This window comes from Notechis scutatus, chromosome 12 (assembly GCF_049901735.1).
Source record: "Notechis scutatus isolate UNSWTSFEM ecotype Mainland chromosome 12, rNotScu1.2, whole genome shotgun sequence".
Taxonomy (NCBI): Eukaryota; Metazoa; Chordata; class Lepidosauria; order Squamata; family Elapidae; genus Notechis; species Notechis scutatus.
Genome location: NC_142020.1, coordinates 8,515,744 through 8,539,950, shown reverse-complemented (window position 1 = coordinate 8,539,950; position 24,207 = coordinate 8,515,744). Strand labels below are relative to the sequence as shown.

Genomic DNA, 24,207 nt, shown 5'->3' with positions numbered 1-24,207 from the left:
AGGCGGCAGGAAGAGAGTGGGGTCACGAGGGCGGGGCGTGAGCGAGGCCTGCAGATCCGGCTGACAGCCTCTCTTCTTGGTTTTGTCGCCGCTGGTTCGCCGGAGAGCCGGGTAGGTGTACTGCGTACGGTGGCCGCGAGGGGCAAAACTTCTAGGCTGCCGCTCTCCGAAAGGCTTCGTACCCCGGGAGCCTCCCGAAGGCCTAGCCGTGTCTTGGCGGGGCCGCTTGAGAAACGAATGGGCGTTTGCGGCCGGTGTCCCAGGAGTTGGACTACAACTCCCATCGGTCCCAGCCTATGAGGTTGATAGGCACCACTGCCTCTTGGTTTCTTTATCCTGGTATTTCTCAACTTTAAGAAGCCAACTCCTTCCCACTCCCAGAATTCCCTAGCCTGGCTGGGGAATTCTGGGAGTTGAAGTTTACTCATCTTAAAATTGCCCAAGTTGAAGCACAATGGACCTTTAGAACAACGGATACAGTGTAAATTTTAGAGGAACATCAAAAAACAATAAAAGAGGCAGGTATTTGTGGAGATTATATCTGCTGAATATAACTCCGCATTGGCAACTGGAAGGGCATCCGGGCCAGTAAACACTCAGCTCCATTCCGTTGCCCAGACTCCACCCTGCCAAGGATTATGGGATCGTTAAATGAAGATGATGATGATCAAAAAGCAATAAAAATGAGAACAACCCAGGGTCTAAAATGACTTCTGATTTGCCATCAAAGAAGAACCTGTTTCATGATGGTTTTAATATTTCTTTGAATTGTTTTGTATTGTTTTTACCTATTGGTATGCCACCCAGAATCATATATATGAAATTGACAGGTTTATATTATATTTATATAAATTTAATAGCCGCTATATATAGCTGCCCATCTTAGGTATGTGGCTCTGGGTAGAATACCAAAACAATGATAATAAGAGCAGCATAACACAACCAAAAATGCAAAACAATTTAAAAACAAGTAAGACATAAAGGTAAATAAGACTGTGGGAGCGTGGACTAGCATTCTATACACACAGCATAGCCATCTTGGGAACCCCCAATTTCACTACAATCCTGTTGAAAAAACCAGGTTTTGAGTGATTTCCTAAACGCCCATTTTATTTCCTTTTATACAGCTGCCCGTCACACATACAATGGTGAAAAAGAAAGTAAACCCTCTTTGACTTCTGTGGTTTTATGTATCAGGATATGGTAAAAAATCATCTGGTCCTTCGTAATTCTTAAAAGGAGGTAAATGCAACCTCAGATGAGCAATACATGACCTATTACACCATGTTGTTATTTATTTTACAAAAAAAAAAGCCAACTATTGTGATTAAGTGTGCAAATGCACCCCTTCCCACTATTGCCTGAGGTCTGATTTCAATCCAAGGAACATTCTATGAAGCAAGGAGACCAAGATCCCTTATGCAGTTGATAGAAGGCTAAGCACTCCTTAGGATTTTCTGACATTATAATAAATGCATTGGGTGCTGATTAACAGTGCTATTGTCTTGTCTGGATAAATTTCAGCCCCGCGGTCGTTGGTGCCCTGATGTCTCATATCCAGTAGATTGGTGAAATTAAAAGAATTCAAGGAACTTTTTTTTGGCTTCTGAGGGCAGAATGTCGGAACTGAGCGACGAAGCCAGTGAGGCCGAGCTCTTGAACTGCAGCCTAACCATGTGGCACGGAGAGGGTCAGGCGGCCAGCCAACAAGAATTAGACATACCTTTGGATCTTCATACAGCAGCTTCCATAGGCCAGTATGAGGTGGTGAAGGACAGTATTGAACGGTAAGTAGGGTGGAATGTAGTCTGGATTCCCAGGAGGGAAGAGGCTGCGTTCCAAAGGAGCAAGAGGCAACTTAGTGTAGAGAGTTGCTGTGAGAGAAAGAGAGGGAAGATACTCCTCCCTAATAGTTCCCAGAGTATATGCTTGATGTGGGTGGTAGCTTGCTTTAGTTTGGCAAGATTCAATCTATAGGTGAGAAACAATAAAGTAATCTACTAGGAAGCATCATTACTTGTCTGTCTTGGTTTCTGGAGCCTGACAGTAGGAGAATATCTAACAGGAACTTACTACTGTCAGTAATTTTATGAAAGTCAATAATAGGGATGGGGTTTTTTAACATTTCAAAACGTTTCACATCCAATCTAAAATGGGAGACTATGCTGCTACTTCATTTGCCCGCATGACCTCATTTTGATAATTCAGGATAGCCAGTTTGGTATAGTGGTTAAGATATCAGGCTAGAAACTGGGAGAGAGTGAATTCTAGTCCCGCCTTGGGCACGAAAGCCGGTTGGGTGATTTTTGAACCAGTCACTCTGTTTCAGCCCAATTCAGCTCACAGGGTTGTTGTAGGGAAAGAATATTAAACACGTTTGCCGCCTTGAGTTGTTTTTTTTTTTAAATAATAAAGGCAGGATATTAGTAAATAAAATACTGTAATTCTGTGCTATGTGTAAATTAGTGGCAGCCCAAGCATGCCTTCAAGAAAACCAGAGGAAATGTTGAGAGCAGCATACAGTACCTTGCAAACATAAGAAGAGCATTTCCAGGCCCACCTTGCCCAAAAGTTTGTTATCCTGACAACTGATCCTATGTCAAAATGAAGCCGGTGAGCACAGTTGGCCCCTTTCTCTCCTCTTCTCCAGCAAGCCATCATAGGGAGTTTGCTCCCAGTGGACAGAACAAAGGCAGTGAGATTAAAAGAATTTTGAAAACACTCATTTTTAGGCCAGAGAGAAACCGTTTCAAGTTTCTGACCTGAACAGCAATGCCTTGCGGTCTGCCACCTTTGGGGGAAAACTCACATGCTGTGTACCTTCCAGAGGGGAGAAGGACTTGGATCAGAAGAACCGCGGTGGCTGGACTCCACTGATGTATGCCTCCTATATTGGTTACGACACCGTTGTGCGCATGCTGCTACAAGCCGGAGCCAACGTGAACATGTCCACCCCAGAAGGACAGACCCCGCTGATGTTGGCAGCCAGCTGTGGGAACGAATGTGCAGCTGCCTTTTTGCTTCAGGTGGGGTGAGCTTTAGAACGACTGTCAAAATATCAAATCAGTCACACCGTTTAAATAGGGCAAGGGCCACTTCTGGTTAGCTTTTCATTTTGATACAGCCATCCCAGTTTTAAGAATCAAGATCAAATGCATTGCACACCAGAATAACTAGACACAAGGACTGGTTTTTCCCCGCATGCCATCGCTCTGCTAAATAATTAACCGTGTTTTCCCCAAAATAAGACCCTGTCTTAATATTTGTTCCCCATAAAAAAAAAAAGGCACCAGGTTTTATTTTCGGGGGATGTTATCCACTGACTAACATAACCTACAACTGTCCAAGTAGTAGGTTAGCTCCACTCCCCCACCCCCACCCTAGCTTAATTTTTACCCATCCACTCTGGAGTGGGGTGGGGGTCTTAATTAGGGCTTATTTGGGGGGTAGGGCTTCTATTGGGTGCTCGTGTAAAAATCAAAATAGGACTTACTTTCAGGGTAGGTTGTATTTTTGGGGAAACAGGGTAATTCCCACAAGACTGTCAAACTATTTACTTAGACCATATTACTCTTCTTCCCATCCTTTATATTAACTATCTCCTACTTATAACAACAACCTTGTTGCTTTTATCTTTATGATTGTATTGTTTTATTTAGTTTCCTAGTATGGTTTGGATTGCTTATTTAGTATCCTATGAACTATCACTGTAATATCTTGTGATTCTTGACGAATATATTTTATTTTTTCTTTATGTACACCAAGAGCATATGCACCAAAGACAAATTCCTTGTATGTCCAATCACACTTGGCCAATCAAGAATTCTATTCTATTCTATTCTATTCTATTCTATTCTATTCTATTCTCTGAAAACATCATGAAGGCACCTTGAATGAGGTACCTACTTTTCAGGGAGGTGAACCTGGGAAATGTGTTATAACGTTTCATTTCTCTGAAGCAAGGTGCTGAGTTGGAGATGAAAGACACCCATGGCTGGACTGCCCTCTTTCATTGCACCAGCGCTGGCCATCAGCAGATGGTGAAGTTCTTACTGGACAGTGGAGCCAACGCCAATTGCAGGTGGGAGAAAATGACTAAATACAACACAAGTCATCCTCAACTTACTGTTGTGGTCCGCCGGCAGCCTGTGGAGGTGATAGCAGAGCCAGACAGTGGGGAGGAACATGGGCCAGTGTGGGAGTCTGGGAAGGACTCGGACGAGGGTCCTGCGTCCAATACAGAGATGGGGCCAGGACCATCTGGGAGTTATGTGCTGACTCCGGAGCCTCCAGAATCTGACAGCAGTGAGGCAGAGGAACAGGGGGAGCCTGTTCCCAGTGAACGCGTTTGCACAGAGCTGCCAGAAGGCAAGAACAGTTAAGACAAAAGGGGTGACTCGGGAGTAAGGCTTGTAGGTGATTGGCCCTCCTCTAAGATATAAAGGAGGAGCAAAGGGACAGGAACCTTTGCAGGAAGCAACTTTGTTCGCTCTGTTCGGATTGAACCTTGAAGCTCCGTGTGGACTTTGTACTCCATTTGGCTTTTTACAGTTCATTTGGCACTTTAGTTGTTGGCAGCAATTCAAAGGAGAGAAAGGTGGGTGCTTATCTCGAGAGACTGTTTGGGACTCGTTACGGGCTGGGAATGAACATAATTCCCAGCTGTTGAAATAAAAAGAGGATTGTTTGGACTAAGCATGTGATTAATTACAGTCTCAGGAAGCCTTGGTCGGAACACTTAAAACAGTTTTTTTAGTGAATGTTCAAAGCTACAACAGCACTGAAAAAAGGGACTTATGGATGTTTTTTACACTTAACAACCATTGCAGCCTCCCCACGGTCACGTGACCAAGAGTCAGAGGCTTGGCCACTGACTCACACTTGTGACGGTTGCAGTGTCTCATGGTCGTACGATCCCCTTTTGCCACCTTCTGACAAGCCAAGTCAGTAGGCAAGCCAGATTCATTTAACAACCATGTGACTAATTTAACATCTAACTTAACGGTGGCAAGAAAGGTTATAAAATGGAGCAAAATACACTTAACCAACGTCTAGCTCAGCAACAGAAACTTAGGGCTCCATTGTGGTTTTAAGTCGAGGACTAGCTGTAAATTTTAAGGAATTGCAAATCTGGCTATCATAGCCTATATAAGGCGGCGACATCTAGAAAGTAACAAGTCTGATTGCTTGATTTATAATCAACTAATCTAGAATGTAAATGGCCATAATAGCTAACCTTATAGAACTCCAACAATCTTAATCAGTAAAGAAGTCCCATTGAAGCTCCCAAGATTCTAGAAAGAGTGCAGAGAAGAGCAACCAGGATGACTGGAGGCTAAAACCTACGATGAACGGTTGCAGGAACTGGGCATGGCTGGTCTAGGGAAGAGAAGGACGAAGGGAGACAGGAGAGCATCTTCCAATATTTGAGGGGCTGCCACAGAGAGGAGAAAGGGGTCAAGCTATTTTCTAAGGCACCCGAAGCCCAGACAAGGAATAATGGATGGAAACTGAACAAGGAGAGGTTCAACCTGGAAATAAGGATAAATTTTCTGACAGCGAGAGCAATCAACCCATGGAACAGAAGTTGCCTTCATAAGTTGTGGGAGCTTCATCCCTGGAAGCTTTCAAGAAGAGACTGGATTGCCATTTGTCAGAAATGGTGTAGGGTCTCCTGCTTGGGCGGGGTGTGTGTGTGGACTAGATGACCTGTAATGTCCCTTTCAACTCTGTTAATCGGTTAATTTTCTACTTTCCTCCTTTCTTTTTGCATTAAACACTATAATATTGCATTCTATAGAATATAATAATACATTCTATACAATTGAATTGAAAACCTGATGTTGCATTAATATTACACTATATACAGTAGAATTCAAAAGAGCTACTGCCCTGGGATAGAAGCTGTTTTTCAGCCTATTTGTCCTTGTTTCTATTGTTGTCCTGTACTGTCTGCCAGATGGTCATAGTTCAAAAAAACGGATTCCCAGGATGAGATGGATCTTTGAGAATGTTTTGAACTTTCTTAAGGCAGCGGGAGCTATAAAGCTCTTCCAAAGAGGGGAGAGGGCAATCAATGATCTAGGCCAGGGTGTCCAACCTTGGCAACTTTAAGACTTGTGGACTTCAACTCCCAGAATTCCTCAGCCAGCTTTGCTGGCTGAGGAATTCTGGGAGTTGAAGTCCACAAGTCTTCAAGTTGCCAAGGTTGGAGACCCCTGGTCTAGGCAATGATGTTAACCCTCTGGAGCACTGTCCTATCTGCCACTCTGCAATTGGCACAGGTGCAGTAAGTTAAAAAAGGCATAGATCTAATAATAAAGAGATTTAGTCCTCTAACTAGTGTCTCAGAAAGATTTAGTAAGCTGGGACTGTGCCTCCCTTTTTTCATGGAGGCTATTATAGAGAATACTATGAAGAAGAGTACCTTTTCATGGTTGCCAACTCCTTAGCTAAGTTACTGTTTAAGTCACCCAGTCGGGCTAATTGACTCTACAGAAGTTACTTTGGGAGCCGTGTGAAATTAAGAGCAGAACCCAGATCAGTAAATAAACATGGAATACCTTGAAATGTGAGGTCATCTGAAATTAATCTGTGCTTGGCTCAGCGGCTGAGACGCTGAGCTTGTCGATCAGAAAGGTTGGCGGTTCGAATCCCTCGTGCCGCCTAACGGAGTGAGCTCCCATTACTTGTCCTAGCTTCTGTCAACCTAGTAGTTTGAAAGCATGTAAAAATGCAAGTAGAAAAATAGGAACCCCTTTGGTGGGAAGAGAACAGTGTTCCACGAACCTTCAGCATTTAGACATGCCAGCCACATGACAGACAGCGCTGGCTCTTTTTCGGCTTTGAAACGGAGATGAGCACCGCCCGCTAGAGCCGGAAATGACTAGCACGTATGTGCGAAGGGAAACCTTTAGCTATTACCTTTACTGTTCTCTTCATTCTATGCATTTGTAGCCAGCGTGGCTTTGCCTCATTGTTAATCACCCCAGTTTTGACTTCAGCCTTCCGTACGTTTTGATTCTCTCTTATGCCAGGGAACCCTTTTGTGGATACTCCCCTCTGATGGAAGCAGCGGCTTCTGGTCATGAGATCATCGTCCAGTATCTTCTCAACCATGTGAGTGACTGTTGATTTCCAGGAAAATCAAAAGCGCCATGCCTGCCATCCAGCCTTCATTAAACAGCGGTGCATATATCATGCTCAGCCATAACATGCTTTTCTGTTCTGGGACGAGCACGGCATGTGAATAAAGCTGATATAACTTTAGGTTAATTTTCACAAGCTTTTCAGCATTAATCCCCCTGCTGATTGCTGTGGGAGCATTGGCCCACAAAAGTTTTTCATTAGGAGCACCCCAGTTACAAATGTTTCTGGTTGCTAACGTATTCATTTTTGCTGGAGAGATGGAAGTGAAGGGTGCTGTCTTCCCACAGGGTGTGAAAGTGGACGTACGAGACAGCACGGGGGCCACGGCACGGACCTTGGCCATGAAATACGGACACATGAAGATTGTGGGCCTGATAGACTTGCATACTGCTCCCGTGCCCAAAGTCTTGCGCAGAGGCACAGGTGAGTGAAAGGCTATAAATGTCTTGGGAAAAGGATCCGATTGAAAGGCAAGCCCAGGTGAACGCCGTCGATGGGAATCTACCCTTTGAGCTAGGCCCAGTCAGGAAACGGATTCAAGGATGACTAGAAGTCTAATCCAAGCTTTCATTAAAGCTAATTACGGTAGATAATGGACTAGGCAGCTTTGTAAGAGATCGGAAACAGTTTGTGGGCTTTCTGCGCACCAAGTATAACAACAGGTGGTTAACAGGGATTTGAAGATTAGTGTAATGTCAAGTTCAACCTGCTGACTGCTATTTCTTCTATCTGTCTACCTACCTACCTACCTACCTATCTATGGAGAGAGAGAGGGAGGGAGGGAGAGTGAATCTGTTATATTTAGTGCATAGAAAGTCCACAAACAGTTTCCAGCCTCTCTATATTTTCAAAAGGGGAGGAGAATTTACTGCTTTTTGTTCAGCATCCAGCCAGGGTGGATCCTACATATTGATCACTTTTACCTCTTTTTCTTGCGCACAATCCCCCCCCCCCCCTTTTTTTGTTGTTGTTAGGATTGAATGCGTGCTTTTATTTTGTTTCGTTTTCTTTTGTTTTACTGTTTTGTATTTTCACTTTTATGATAAAATAATAAATAATATTTTTTTAAAAACAACAACAACGACTGCTTGCCCTTTTGGACCTTCAAGGAAAGTACGAAGATCTGAGCTCCTCCGATGAGTCTTACTGTGTTCCCCAGAGACAAAGGCCTGCCCGTAAATCCAGGGGACCCAGTATTCACGAAGGGCCTTATGCTCTGGCCAAGATCACAGCTGTCAGAACTGGTGGGAATACTCGGTTGCATCATGGTGAGTTCGGGTTTTACCTCCTCTGCTTTAGAAGCTGCCTAGATCAGGGGTGTCCAACCTTGGCAACTTTAAGACTTGTGGACTTCAACTCCCAGAATTCCTCAGCCAGCAAAGCTGGCTGAGGAATTCTGGGAGTTGAAGTCCACAAGTCTTAAAGTTGTCAAGGTTGGACACCCCTGATCTAAAGCTACTCAATTGACCTCGTAAGGAAGTTCTTTGCGAAGAGAACATAGGTAGTTTTGCGTGTCTGTTTAGAAACTGAGAGTTGAAGTCCACAAGTCTTAAAGTTGCCAAGGTTGGACACCCCTGGCCTAGATGGCTGCCACCAATACAATCCTTTACAGCCATGGTGGCGCAGTGGTTAGAATGCAGTATTGCAGGCTGTTTCTGCTCACTGCTAGGAGTTTGATCCTGATTGGCTCAAGGTTGACTCAGCCTTTTACCCTTCCGAGGTTGGCTAAACTTTCAAGACTTCCCCAAAAAATATAGTAAGGAAAATACATACTTAGTTATTCATATGTTAACTGCTGCTAGAATTGCATTTGCACAAAATTGGAAGAGTGAAGAGATACCTACAGAGGAGAATGTGATTAGGAAAATACTAGAATGTGTGGAAATGAATAGATCAACATTGGCAATTAAGGAGAAAGAGCAAACCGAATATTACAATGGTATGGGATTTAATTCTATCAATGGTTATTAAATAATAAAAATAGATGTTAGAAATGGGGAAACAAAATAAAGATTATATGTTAAAAGAAGAAGATCTGTTAAAAGAGACAAGTGAATTGTCAGCGTTCCCGCAAATCTCCACTCCAACAAATAACTCCGAGACAGACATCTTCTCAAAAGTTTATTTTGGATAGTAACTGGCACAACTGGGGAATCCCGAATTTGAAAGTTCCGGGCTTCCTTGCAATAAGTAAAAACTACAAAATCCATCCCCTGCACCCATCATTGCATCACATGCCCCAATCACCATCCGCCCCAGCTTAAGAATTCCCCTCGCTTATGCACAAAATAATATGACCTTGAATTAGGAAAAGAACGTTGTTATGTCTTAACTACGTACACTCCAAGAAATTCCCCCCTCCCACTTTCCCAGGCTCAAAATTGTGGGAGCATCTGATCTCCATATGACTTTCAAAGCTGACATTAATATGATGACTAGGGTGTTGAATATCACCACGTTCATATTGCATAATCAATGGGTGGATATTCTGATGTTAAATATTGTGGAATTAATATGCAATGAAGGATGTTGTAACTTTGATTATTGTTTAACAAAGATGTTTTATATCCAGACCACACACTGTTCAACTGAAGATGGAATGATTGTATTAAAAATATATATATATTATTGGGAAAAAAAGACTTCCCATTCCTTTGTTCACCTCCCTTTCCTTTTACCGCCCCTTCCTTTTACACACAGAGCAGATCCCGCCAGAAGGTTATGTCACCTTTAAAGACGATGGAAGCGGCTTGGAGGGAGGTGGCCTTCGATACCGAGATGTCATCTCTCCCATCAACGACCGTGACGTGGAAAGCAGCAGCAGCCGAGGTACCTGACCTTTCCTTTGGCCTGGATGGACTGATCCAGGGAGACAGGGCTTCTTTTTAAAAAATACAGGCTGTTTTGTTACAGTGACATTTATTTTGCTCCGGAATAAATAATCTAAAGATGAATTAGGCTTCTTCGCTTTCTGCTCTCTGCCAAACTAAGGGGCTTGGGTATGCTGCTACCGGCAGATGTTAGAATAGGGTTATAAGATTTTTGTGTTCTCTGAGCTGAAGGAAAATAATCATTTCTCTGCTCCTGGAATTGGGATCTGTTCAATTTACAACATGCATGCATGCATGCATGCATCCATCTATCCATCCATGCATCCATCCATCCATCCATCCATCTATCTCTCCTCCTCCTCCTCTCTCTCCCTCTCTCTCTCTCTCTCTCACTCACTCAAAATGATGAACATACATAATGTACCTTGCTCTTCCTCTTTTCCCCACAACAACAGCATTGTGAGGTTAATTGGTCTGAGAGAGAGGGACTGGCCCAAAGTCACCCAGCCGGTTTTCATGCCTAAGGCAGGTCTAGAACTCACTATCACCTGGTAATTGGCCCAAAGTCACCCAGCTGGCTTTCATGCCTAAGATGGGGCTAGAACTCAGTGTCTCCTGGTTTCTAGGCCAGCACCTTAAACACGAGACCAAACTAGTTCAGTTTTCTTTTTGATCTTAGGGCTGACTTTGACCTGACAGCTTAGATAATCTAATTTTTGACATTTCTTTTGCTTCTCTTGTTCACATTTTTTGTAATATATCGCCTGTCGAAAAGCTGGAGAAGTTGGAAAATTATCAGCTTGTATCTCTAGTAAAAGCTGTAACCTGTTAATGTATTTTGAAATTAATACAAAGCACTTTGAAAAAGGGAAGAGAGGTTTGCAGGCCAAACTCAGCACAATTTACACCTGGGGAATACATCAAAAGGCACCAGGATGCCAACATCCGCGATTTTTCGGAATACTGGGTGTAGTTCACAGTGAAAGATACAACACTGACCTAAAATTGAGAGATTTCCCCTTGTTTTGTCAGTCAGCATCTGAATATATAATGGTGGCCGCTCCATTGGGTCTGAAACTGCCTCTTGTATCCCTTCTCACCATTTCAGAAGAGAACTCCTTCTTCACAAATGACGTGGGCGTCATCCGAACCAGCAGCAGCAGTGAAGGCCTGGCCAGAAATGTGGGACTCAGCAGCGAGGGCTCCTTAGAGAGCAATGAGGTAGAGAACTTGCAACACCTGAGCGGTCTTATGTGGTCTTGGGAGCTAAGCAGAATTGGGCCTCGGGTGAAGGGAACCCCCCCCCTCCCAGAAGAAAACAGCACTAGATTGAGGCGGCCATTTTTATCTTAGTTGCCAAGGAAACGGCAGGGGTCTCCATGTAGTCACTGGGAATTCAACTTGACCTAAAGGTGTCTTAAGTAGAAAACAAATACATCTTCTTGGTGCGGAAGAGAAGAGCCGTGGTGGTGCAGTGGTTAGAATGCAGTACTGCAGGCTAACTCACTGCCCATTGCCAGGAGTTCGATCCTGACTGGCTCAGGGTTGACTCAGCCTTTCCACCCTTCCAAGGTTGGTAAAATGAGGAGCCAGATTGTTGGGGGCCAAGAGGCTGACTCTGTAAACCACTTACTATAGAGAGGGATGTAAGGCACTGTGAAGCCGTACATAAGTCTAAGTGCTATTGCTAACACTTGGAACAAAACTTGGTTATCTTCGTCCAGCCCCACCCTCAGTATTGTATTTTTCAAGCCGGAGACCCTAGACCAGGGGTGTCCAACCTTGGCAACTTTAAGACTTGTGGACTTCAACTCCCAGAATTCCTCAGCCAGCTTTGCTGGCTGAGGAATTCTGGGAGTTGAAGTCCACAAGTCTTAAAGTTGCCAAGGTTGGACACCCCTGCCCTAGACCATTCCAAATAAATGGCTGTCCAGTCTCTTCTTAAAAGCCTCCAGTGTTGGAGCACCCACAGCTTCTGAATTATTTCCACTGATTAATTGTTCTGGGAATTTCTCCTCAGTTCTAGGTTGGTCTTCTCTTTCATTGGTTTCCATCTGTTACTTCTTATCTGATCCTCAGGTGCTTTAGAGCAAAGCTGGCCAGGGAATTCTGGGAGTTGAAGTCCACAAGTCTTAAAGTTGCCAAGGTTGGAGACCCCTGCTTTAGAGAATAGGCTGACCCCTCTCTTCTTTGTGACAGCCCCTCAAATATTGGAACACTGCTATCATGTCACCTCTGGCCCTAGAAAGCTTTAAAGTACACTGAGACTGGAATTGCTCCTTGAAAAGAAATCTAATTCTTTTTCTACTTGTGATAATAACATAAAAAGTGACAATGTGTGGAGCTTCTGAAGTTGTTAACCATTGACCTTTGGTCCTGGAGGAAGTCCTGTCATCTTAATCTCACCTGGCTTTTGAAGAAGTCTGCTTTCGCTGGATTTATCCCCTGTTTTCCTTTCTCAATGTGTGCAGGATTCTGACTCGGCAGCCAAATCCTCCAGCCGGAAACACGCCAAGGGTTCCATGAAGGTCAAGAATCGCTATGGCAACAGTGACACTCACTGGCCTTGGAAAACCAAGGCCTCCGCTCAACAGCACAGCCCCTCTAATGATGAGACCTCCTCCTGTGCTGGACCACAGGTAAGTCTTAGCAAATACAGGAAAGAAGAAACATTTTGGATTTTTTAAGGGTGGTTTGTTCTCCAACTATCATGATGAGGATTTGGGGTTGAGTCTTGTAGAAATCTTGAGAACTTTCCCAAATAATTGGAGAACCTGCCAGAGCAATTCTCCATGTCAAGGAACAGTGTTTCTCAACCTTGGCGTCTTTAAGGTGTGGACTTCAGCTCCCAGAATTCCCCAACTATCATACTGACTGAGGAATTCTGGGAGTTGAGTCTTGTAAGAGAATCTTGAGAACTTTCCCAAATAATTATCCATTCAAGATCATACCTAGAACAGTGTTTCTCAACCTTGGCGTCTTTAAGGTGTGGATTCAGCTCCCAGAATTCCCCAACTATCATACTGACTGAGGAATTCTGGGAGTTGAGTCTTTAAGAGAATCTTGAGAACTTTCCCAAATAATTATCCATTCAAGATCATACCTAGAACAGTGTTTCTCAACCTTGGCGTCTTTAAGGTGTGGATTTCAGCTCCCAGAATTCCCCAACTATCATACTGACTGAGGAATTCTGGGAGTTGAGTCTTGTAAGAGAATCTTGAGAACTTTCCCAAATAATTATCCATTCAAGATCATACCTAGAACAGTGTTTCTCAACCTTGGCGTCTTTAAGGTGTGACTAGCTCCCAGAATTCCCAACTATCATCGACTGGGGTTGAGTCTTAAGATCTTGAGAACTCCCAAATAATTATCCCAAGTCATACCTAGAACAGTGTTTCAACCTTGCGCTTTAAGGTGTGGATTCGCCCGAATTCCCCAACTATCACTGAACTGAGGATTCTGCTGGGAGTTAGTCTGTAAGATCTTACCTTCCCAAAAATTATCCATCAAGATCATTCCCAACCTTGGCGTCTTTGGTTGTGCCAGATCCCCAACATCTCGACTGGGAATTTGGGGGGGACTTTCCAACTTCCCATCACAAAATACCTAGAACAGGTTCAACGGCGTCTTTAAGGTGTGGAACCCAAATTCTCCTACATATGGGAATTGGAGTTCAGTCCTCAAGAAATCTTGGCCCAACTAGAGACATCAAGGTGAACTTCATCCCTGGCAGTCAAGTGGACTTAACTGCCGGCCTCTGCGGTAGGGTTGCCGAGTCAGCTCTGTCTGGTGGTTGCTGGCTCAGCTGTGGTGCTGCTCTGTGTGGTTGCTGCTCCTGTGATCCAGGTGTGCAGATGTGGCTGCCAAATCCAGTTTTTTGCTAGCCAGCCTGCGGTTTCCTGAAAGCAGCTGTCTCCGTTCTTCTCACTGTATAAGCAGCTGTCTCCTTTCTTCTCACTGTATCCTTGTAGACTGGAATACCCTGAACAAGAGTAGGACCTAAAGCTTGCTCAGAGAATATTGCCTATTAGAGTAGGAGCTTGGAGTTACTTCCACAATATCCTGACTTCCTCAGCTGGAGGGTGGTTCCACTTAAGGTGGTGGTGTTGACTTCGTGCAGAAGCTGGTAGGAGGAACGGTGAGGTTTTTGTCAATGGAGCTGGAGCAGCACAAGTCCTTTTCCCTTGAGTTTTAACCCAACATCCTGACAATCTTTCTTTTTCGTAAAGTTTTTATTTTATTTTTAAACATACATCAATATCATTTTATGGGCAGTGTGGTGTCTGATCTGGTGTTATTCATTTTGATACAAAAGTAATATTAATACAATGAGAATTACTATATTAATCAGACTGACGTGTAATGTGCTGTATCAGCACACAATCCTTCATTTTTCAATCGCTCAATATTTGCTACGTCCTTCTAATAATAATAACATTATTTTTTAGCATACCTCATAACGTCCTTTTCCAAACTCTGATCTTAATCTGTAATATTCACTTTGAATGTGTTATGTAAAAATATGTATGACAATATTTCCCCCTATTTCTAATTTTTAGTACAGCCAGTCTTTTTTTTTTTTTTAGGAAAAAACCTTCCTATCCATCATCTCTCATTCTCTTGGAAGTTTCACTTCTTCTCTTTTTGACTTGCCTGCCATACTCCTCCCTTGCGTCCTTATCTACATCTTTCATATTCAACCCAACCATTTTTTCCATCCCCACTATTTTTTGCTGCCAGTCCACTCATAGGTCTGCCAAATCCTCTGTCTTTTTTTTTCAAAAAAAAAATATCTTTCAATTTATTCAATTCCATTTTTCTACCTCCTAATATATATATTCTCCCAACTTTATTTCACCCAACTTTATAATCTCCTCCTTCTTTTCCCCTTGTTCTATTTGTTGTGTGGTCTGTTTGATCTCATCCTCTAAGCTTGCAGTTCCTGACAATCTCTTCTGCTTGCTTCTCCTGGGCTGTAGGATCTGGCCACCTTCCTAGACCAGATTGGCTGCCTGAAGTACTTGCAAATCTTTGAGGAGCAAGATATTGACCTCCGCATCTTCCTGACCTTAACGGAGAGCGACCTAAAAGAGATTGGCATCACGTAAGTGGATTTCTATGTTGAGGATTGGACCCAGAACCACGCAGCTTTCCTGCCAGATAGCCTGTCCCTCAGTGCTTCACATCTTCTGTTTTGGCCCTGCATGTTCCTTATCAATAGTGAATCTGGTTGCATTCATTAAACAATAAATAAATAAGGGTAGCGTATTTGATGTCACTATATGCCACAACCTTCTGGACACACTTTGGTGCCAAGTGGGTCATGGTGGCGCAGTGGTTAGAGTGCAGTACTGCAGGCTATTCTGCTGGCTGCCTGCTATAAATGCTTAGTAAAACCACACCTAGAGTACTGCATCCAGTTTTGGTCACCGGAGAAGACCTGGTTGCAGAGAAGAGCAACCAGGATGATTAGGAGACTGGAGACTAAAACATACGATGAACGGTTTCAGGAACTGGGCATGGCTAGACTAGTGAAGAGAAGGACCAGGGGAGACAGGAGAGCAGTCTTCCAATATTTGAGGGGCTGCCACAGAGAGGAGGGGATCAACCTGTTTTCCAAAGCACCCGAAGGCCAGAGAAGGAATAATGGATGGAAACTGAACAAGGAGAGATTCAACCTGGAAATAAAGATAAATTTTCTGACAGTGAGAACAATCAACTGATGGAGCAGCGGTTGCCCTCGGAAGTTGTGGGAGTGTCATCACTTGAGGCTTTCGAGAAGTGATACAACTGCTATTTGTCAGAAATGGTGTAGGGTCTCCTGCTTAGGCGGGGGGTTGGACTAGATAACCTACAAGGTCCCTTCCAACTCTGATTATCTGTATCTGTATCAGTTCGAATCTCACCAGGTTCATGGTTGACTCAGCCTTCCATCCTTCTGAGGATTGATAAAATGAGGAGCTGTAAACCGCTTAGAGGGCTGTAAAGCACTATAAAGTGGTATATAAGTCTCAAGTGCTATGGCTATTGTGGGAGAACAGATAGGTCCACCCAACAAGAGGCTGCTTTGTTGCACCTGCAAACATCTCTGGTGGAAGCTTTCCTTCTGATTCCTGCTTCCTTTCCCCCGTAGGCTCTTTGGACCAAAGAGAAAGATGACGTCCGCCATTGCCCGATGGCACAGCAGTGCCCGACCGCTGAGCGATGCCCTGGAGCTAGCCTATGCCGACCGTCTGGAAGCCGAAATGCAAGAACTGGCCATCCAGCTTCACAAGGTGAAGCACCCAACTCTTCTAGAGCATTCGGAAGAAGTTGATGCTCTGTTGCACCCCAGTTGTGATTCATACATGTTGGTTGGGTGCCTCCTTGGTTTAAGTCACTGAAGTACGGAGAGAGTGAGGTTGGAATACTGGTCCTTTAGTTCTTTTTCTCTAGAGAAAAAAGGAAATCCAGATGGGAGTGGATTTAGTGTACCCTATGACTATCATTAAGTGTTGTACGTTATGATTCTTGATTCTTAACGAATGTACCTTTTCTTTATGTATACTGAGAGTATTTACACCAAGACAAATTCCTTGTGTGTCCAATCACACTTGGCCAATAAAGTATTCTATTCTATTCTATTCTGTTCTATTCTATTCTACTCTACTCTACTCTACTCTACTCTACTCTACTCTACTCTACTCTACTCTACTCTACTCTACTCTATTCTATTCTATTCTATTCTATTCTAGTGTTAAGAGTTACAGCTTCATCAGATTTTGATTGACATAGAACATCATCAAGAGTTGGAAGGGACCTGCTCTGGTTGGAATCAAAACACTGGACTCTGGTCTCTTTTTTGCTCTCTTTCCTTGCAGAGATGTGAGGAAGTCAAAGGGCTGAAAGGTCAGGTGAGCCAAGAGCAGGAGCTGCGAGCGGTGGTCGAGAGCTGCCTCATGGAGCAGGACGTGGCCTGGAGCAATGCCCAGGCTCAACTCCAAGAAGTCCAGGGCATCACCAGAAGTGCTGGGATCCTCCTGGAGCAGATACGGTGAGTGAGCCTTCAAGGGGACGCCATTCACTCCGCTTGAGATCCCTTCCTTTATCTTCCAAGCACCGGTGCCCACAGTCTCATGGCAAGAATGAGAAAAGCAGAATGCTCTGGTGGCTTTTCTTAAAGAGTGGTCCCACTTGGGACGTTGCCCGAGAAGCAAGCAATGCTGTATAGCAGGGGGGCGGCCTTCAAACTTGGCAACTTTTTAAGACTTGTAGACTTCAACTCCCAGAATCCCTCAGAGGTATTCCGGCAGTTGGGAGTCCACAAGTCTTAAAAGTTGCCAAGTTTGGAGACTCCTGCTGTATAGAAAACACGGACTGTGGCAGGAGTCTGCAACCTTAAACACTCAGAGAGCCATTTGGACCCATTTTCCCACAGAAAAGAAAACACCAGGAGCCAATACTTTAACAACCGGTGTGACTGGGTGGGCGTGGCCGACTCGAGGTCACTCCCTCCCACCCAGTCACCTCCTGGTCTGGTACAGGGAGCAAGTCTCCATCCCTGGCCGTCACCTTTACCCTCTCAGGACAGGCAAGGAGTGATGGGGAGGGGCAGGGAGGGACCAGCCAGGGGTGGGATCAGCCGACAGGGAGCCGCAGCAGAGAGCCGAAAGAGCCACATGTGGCTCCAGAGCCGCAGCTTGCTGACCCCTGGACTATGGGATAGGAAGGCAGAATACTCCTCAACTTATGACCGCAATCGGGACCAGAATTTTCATGGCCAAGCCAGACAATTGTTAAGTGAATTGCGCCTGATTTTGCAACCTTGGTTTGCCATGGCTATTAAGCCAATCGCTACAGTTGTTAAGTGAATCATGCCGTTATTAAGCACATCCATCTTCCCCCCCATTGACTTTACTTGTCGGAAGCTGGCCGGGAAGCCATGAACGATGTTCACATAATCCCAGGATTCTGCCATTTTTGTAAATACATGTTGGTTGCCAATTTTGATCACATGACTGTGATGGTCATAAACGTGAGGACCAATCCTAAGTCACTTTTTCCAGCGCCCTTGTAATATCAAACAGCTGCTAAATGAATGGTTGTAACTCCAGGACTACATGTAATCCTTCCGTGAATAATCCTGTTTCTTCTGCTTCTCTGCCTCTGTGTGTGATATTTTTTTCTTTCATAGAAACCTCTTTATGTCCTTCTGGTTTCTCTTTAAGGGCCTGTCAGGTAGAGCTGGCTTCCCGGATCAACCAGGAGCAGGCAGGCAGCCAGGAATTGGAGATCAGAGCACAGCTAGGAGCCAGTAAGTGGGATGTGCAGTTCATGACCAAGAGGCTGTCTTCACCCTCTTTCTCTCACACATAGTATCTGGGCTAAGTTGCCTCTTACTCCTGCAGAATCAATCACTTCCCTCTTGAGAACGCACTTCCTGCCTACATTCTTTCACATCCTTTGAAATTTGGAAATTTGAATTCTTTATTGTCATTGTACGAATATACATAGTCTACACGTACAACGTAATTCACATAACACCCAGAGACCAGACTCAACACGCATACACACATAACAATCCCCAAACACATGCCCCACCTACCAAATTCCCTGCCCCCTAAAACACGCAAGCATCCACACAACAGACCAAGTAATACTGTCCAATAGCTCACTGATGGTGGTCCTTAAGTTCGTTGTTAAGTGCAATTATAGCTCTGGGATTAAAAACTGTTCAGAAAACGTGTGGTCCGAGTTTTAATGGTTCCATATCTTCTGCCAGAAGCAACAGTTCACAAAGATTGTGAGCAGGATGGGAAGAGTCTCTGAGAATGCTGTGCGACTTCCTTAAACAGCGAGATGCGAAGATGTGGTCCAGGGCTGGTAGCTGGAGCCTGATGATATTCTGGGCAGTTTTAATGATTCTCTGTAGAGCTTTTTTGTCTGCTCCAGAGCTGCTCCCATCCCATGCAAGGATGCCGTATGTCAGGACGTTCTCAATGGTGCTGCAGTAGTAGGACAGAAGTAGATGTTGAAATAGATTGATCTTCTTGAGCATTCTCAGGAAGTACAGCCTCTTCTGTGTCTTCTTCACAAGCATGTTAACCTTCATATTCCACAAAGGGTCCTCCAAGATATAAGTGCCCGAAATTTAAAACTACTAGAAATTTTAAAAAAAAAAATCATGGAACCAGCTGTCCTTTTTTCCTATTCATCCTTGGTGACGTGGTGGCACAGTATTGCAGGCTAATTCTGCTGAGTGTCAACTATAATTCAGGTCTCACTGAGTCAGCCTTCCATCCTTCCGGGGTGGGTAAAACGAGGACCCAGGTGGTTGGAGTGCAATAGGCTGACTTTGTAAACTGCTTAGAGAGAGCTGCAAAGCACTGTGAAGCGGTATATAAGACTTAAGTGCTAGTGCTGTCCTAATGTTTTCCTAGGGCAAACCAGCTGAATTGTTTTTGTTTCCCTCTTAAAAATAAAAACCATGGCTCTGCTTTGACTGAAATTGGGAAAGGGGCTCCTTTCATGTCCACCTCATCTTTAGAACGACGCTGTCTTGAATGAATGCTGCTGATTTCTTTCTTGATCTTAGGCCCCGAAGGATGGTCGCCTACCTTGAAGGCCCTTAGCCTGCCTGAGCTGTCCGTTCTTCTGGAGGAATGTGTGGGGGAAATGGGTAAGGTTAATACAGACTGTTGAGCACTTGTCTTCTTCTTGATCTGATCAACATGACCGCAGCAGCATGACACACCCAATGCTTGCTATCAAAGGGGAATAGATGTAGGAAAAGAGCAGGCAGAGCTAGGGGGGGCAGAGCTAAATATGTCATCAGCTTAGAATCCTTACATTGCCACAAACAATTCAAGCTCAGTCCTGCTTGAATTCTGTTGATCCTTATCTGGCACTGGTTCAGATTTGAACTTTAGTTGACTAGTGTCATGCCCTTGTTGGAGTCGGATTCTGAGGGGGAGATTAAATAGCTGACAGTGAGTAGGAGTGTGACTCCAGTGGCTGTGGAAGACACAGGAAGGGTACAGTCCAGCTGGGCAATCAGAGGAAGACCCAGGGCCACCCCCTCTTCATCTTACGGCATGCAGGGAGGAATGGATAAAGGAGCAACATGGCTTATGAGAGAGAAAAGGGCCCTGATCCCTTTCATTGGTTGCAGCTGGGAGAACAGAATATAAGAAGGGCATTTGCATACAGCAGTTGCTGGAAGCAAAGCATGCATTATCTTTGTCGAGAATTATCTGGGTTTTGGTGTCCTCCCAACTGTGTGTGCGTCTTATCTTTTGGATGTCTGCAATTTATTATCCTGGCCTGTTGTGTTAATTACTTCAGCGTGGTTTGTGTTGGTTTTTTTTATTTCTATTTTATCTGTACTTTGGTTTCGGACTGCATTTCTTCCCTTTGTAGAAGAGTTTGATCTCCAGCCGAGGATAATTGGACATTGGGGGCCAAGTTGGAGTTATTAAAGGGAAATCATCTATTTTTTTGACTTTGTTATTTTTGTGCCACGCCTCGGGTCATCACAACTAGATTCTTATATATAGGCTTGAGCAATAAATCTTTCCAAATCCCCACTTAACATACAGTGCTGATCCTTTGCACCTGACAATAATGGAATAAAGGACAACTTCCCTGAGCTAGCTTGCTTGCCTGTCATAGTGGAGGTTTTCCCAACCCTTGTGACAACTGTGCTGTTCTCTCTCTCTCTAGGGGAAACTCTCTGTTCTGTCAACCGTAATCTCGAGAGGCTACATCGTCCAGAGAAGGGCAAGGCTGTCCGCAAACAGCCCTAGCAGTAGAGGAAGGTAAGTGAGGAGCAAATAGCCCCCAAGACTGAGAGGTGATGTTGGCATGTAAAAACATTGTGCTCTTGAAGGCCAAGAGAATGCCTTGGGGACAGTTGGTCGACCATACTGGGAAGCAAGAAGCTGGACCACTTCCCAGTTGCTACAGGTAGTCCTTGACTTACAACCACAATTGAGTCCAAAGTTTCTGTTGTCATGTGACGCATTTGTGAGCTTTGCCCCCAAGTGAATCACTGCAGTTGATAAGTTAGCATTACCCGGTGGTTAAGTGACTCTGTCTTCCCCATTGACTTGTCAGAAGGTCATAAAAGGAGGATTACAAGACCTAGGGACACAGCCACGGTCATAAATATGAACCGAGCACCTGAATTTTGACCATGAGGATGCTACAGAGGTCGTAACTCTGAAAAAAAAAGGGTCATAATTGTGTCACAGTTTTCAAATGGAATAAAACCCTCAGGGGGTCCTTTCCTTCTGTTTAGGTAAGGCAATGTCTCTGAGACAAAAAAAGTCATGAGTTGTCTAGTTCTTAGATTAACTTTCTGTACGTTGGGTTTCTGCATCACACCAAGCCATCTGCGGCTTATTTGTGGTTCAGCCCTCCCGATGCATGAATCCCCGTTTATGCCTTGGGAAACTTCAGCCTCCATGTGATGTGAGGTGTGCCCAGCTCCAAAGGCTGCTCAGCCTTGTCAAGGTGTCTGCCCCAAATAGCAGGGCTTGTTTGCTCCTGTCCGGGGGTGGGATGCAAATATTTTTACTACCGGTTCTGTGGGTGTGGCTAGGTGGGCGTGGCTAGGTGGCCTTGGCCAAGTGACTGGGTGGGAGTGGCTTTTTTTGCAGCACACACACACACATGCTCCGGTTTTTTTTTGCCTCCTGGGCCTCAGGGAAGCCTCCGGGTGAAGCAGTAAAACGGGGAGGGGGATCCTGGCACAGCTGATCATCGGGAGGAAAAAGAAAAGTAATACAGGATTGGTTGAATGGTAGCATTTTTTACTACCGGTTCAGTTGAACCGGGATGAACCGGTAGAATACTGTTAGGAATCTGTCCACCAATTAGTTGGGTTGGCAATATATAAACCAACAATGTAGGTTTGTACAGACAAAATCACTGTATTGATTTATACTATATTCCGATTGGTTGATTATATTGCAAGTTACCATAAGAGGGAGCTAGAGGTCATAGCTTGTTTTCTCTGACAATTTGTCTCTCTGACATTCTATCTATCTGACATTCTGTTGCTATCTAAGATTCTCTGTTGTATTTATGCTGTGCTTATACTTAGATATTTTTGTTTACTGGAAATGACGAAGGCAACCGGTAAGAATACTTTGTAATTGGATATTCTTTGGACTGTAAACGTATATGACCTGGACCCTTTTTTGGACTGTGCTATTTCTTAAAGTAAACTTTAACTCAATTCAGTGTATCTGTGTGTGGCTGAATAATTATTCATAACTACTCTCATAAAAGTTTCCATGGGCATATCCTTGTTACTCAAGCGTTATTCTGTACATATCATAACAAATACCACCACTGCTCCTGTCCCTAAAATTGGCTGAAGCCTATGCCTTGTGTTGCAGACATGCTGACGTTGGGTGACCCTTCCACCCTGAAGCTGTGTTTGCCTGCAAGAGTGAAGAGAGTGCAAGTGACGGATCGGCTGCATGGGCCACCTCCAGCGAGGGTCTCGGAATACGCGGCTGCCATCGGTGGTGAAGGAGGGCAGATCCTCTGGATGGCACGCCTGCTGTGCTGAAGGAGGAATGCGGGTCCGATTCTGCAAAGCCAGAAGAACAGTGAGAAACAGAAGCTGTCTCAAGCTTGGAAGTGCCAAGCAAGCAAGTTCACACGTGCCTTGTTGTGGAAGATGTGCTTGCAAGCCTTGTAGGTGTCAATATCTAAGGTTCTTCTTCCTTCGTCTCTGGGTCCACAACAGGAAACGTCATGGCAATAAAACTTTCAACGTAAGGACTTCATCCTCTTTTGACCTAGAGGCCGGAAGAGTTTGCAATTCTCCCCTCCCTCAGTTTTATCCTTTCGTTTCTCCTCCAATCAAATGTGATATTTTTTTTTTAAAGAAAAAAATGTGGAAATGCTCTCTTTTTTTTTTTTCCGCAGGCACAAAATTGCCTTTTGGGGTCCTTTTAACACACAAATTGAGATGATAGTCTCACACTTGACAATATGAGGTGGCTCCCGTTAGCAAAGCTGGAGTTGTAAAATCTTCAGGCAGAACAAAGGACTCTGGGATTAGTTCTGAAGAGCCAGAGATAACAACCTGGTCAGAAAGAATAGCATAAACCTAGTGTATGTAAGGCAGAAATGTCAGAGTTGATTTCCTTGAGGGCTGCATCAGGGTTGTGTTTGATCTCGGAGGGCTGGGTGAGCGTGGCCAGGATTGGGAATGGGCCTCGTGGGGAGGGGGAACCTGTGGTTGCGTGAGTATTTGCGTGAGTATTTCTAAAGCTTGAGGGACCACTCCAGGGTTTACGGCTGCTAACTCATAGTTAAAGGGAGTTGGGTGTATAATGTATTATGTATTATTTTCCAGGGCACATCATAAAACCTACTCCTCAGAAACAGAACAATATTTTAAAGAATGTACTTCGATCTTTAATCGTTATAGTCCGGTTTCTCTTCAGATCATATACTGTACAACTTTTGTCTTTTATATTAAAGAGTGTGATTTTTTAAAAAAAAATCTATCTGGCAAGGCGAGGTAGACCTTTATGAAACAGAAACCAATTTAAACCTCGGGCATGGCTGTACTACTTCCAACTGGAGAAGGAACTCAAAGGATGACATGATTTTACATGCTTCCTCTTCCTTGCCCACCTGGTGTCTTCTGGAGGTTTCAAAACGACCTCGGAGCCAATGTAGATGGTAATCATGATGTAGATGGCATCAGGTTGGAGGAAGGGGGAGGCAAGAGTTTCTAGCTAGGATATGGTTTGTTTGTTTTTCCTGTTACGCCAGCTACTCTTAAATGCGCAGGGACTGTTTTGTAAAGAGGGTGATTCAGTCATAAAATGCTCAAATACAGACTGACGTGGTACAGCCCAGGTAAATTTTTATACCTGAGCCTTTTTTGCTTATGCAAACCAGACCTCTGGCTATTTATAGCGACGTAGAATAAAAATTGCAATCTATTTTTGATATACTGAAGTAGATGCTTTTTTTTCAAATAAAACAATGGTATTGTAAAGACCAAAACGTGCGATTGAAAACAATCATCCTGTCTCGTGGCCTCCAGCTCTGTAAGGGAAATTTGTCCTCTCCTTGAGAACATCTGGAAGGGGCCATATGCAGAAACTCTGCTGGCCTATCATCACAGTGCATTGGAAGGTATTTATCGGAACGAATGACCCAGCTGAAAGAACAGGAGTTGTAAACTAATCAATCGACAGGACACCATTGGGTGTCA

General features: G+C 44.2%; 1 protein-coding gene across 3 annotated transcripts; it reads left to right on the top strand.

Moving 5' to 3' along the window:
* Positions 1–2: 2 nt before the first annotated feature.
* Positions 3–23,943, top strand: ANKS3 (ankyrin repeat and sterile alpha motif domain containing 3). Of its 3 annotated transcripts, none has more exons than XM_087973242.1 (17): positions 3–111; positions 1,525–1,787; positions 2,828–3,026; positions 3,960–4,081; positions 7,038–7,119; positions 7,437–7,572; positions 8,259–8,417; positions 9,850–9,978; positions 11,089–11,201; positions 12,452–12,619; positions 14,960–15,084; positions 16,114–16,255; positions 16,841–17,013; positions 18,188–18,273; positions 19,555–19,638; positions 20,682–20,776; positions 22,364–23,943. In XM_087973242.1, the coding sequence occupies exons 2-16, from the start codon at positions 1,618–1,620 to the stop codon at positions 20,762–20,764; spliced, it is 1,971 nt and encodes a 656-aa protein (XP_087829368.1). In that variant the 5' UTR covers positions 3–111; positions 1,525–1,617; the 3' UTR covers positions 20,765–20,776; positions 22,364–23,943. The 3 variants fall into 3 exon arrangements, with proteins under 3 accessions (XP_087829368.1, XP_087829369.1, XP_087829370.1); XM_087973243.1 differs by lacking the exon at positions 22,364–23,943 and adding an exon at positions 22,066–22,113; XM_087973244.1 differs by having other exon boundaries at positions 34–111; positions 3,964–4,081.
* Positions 23,944–24,207: the final 264 nt, after the last annotated feature.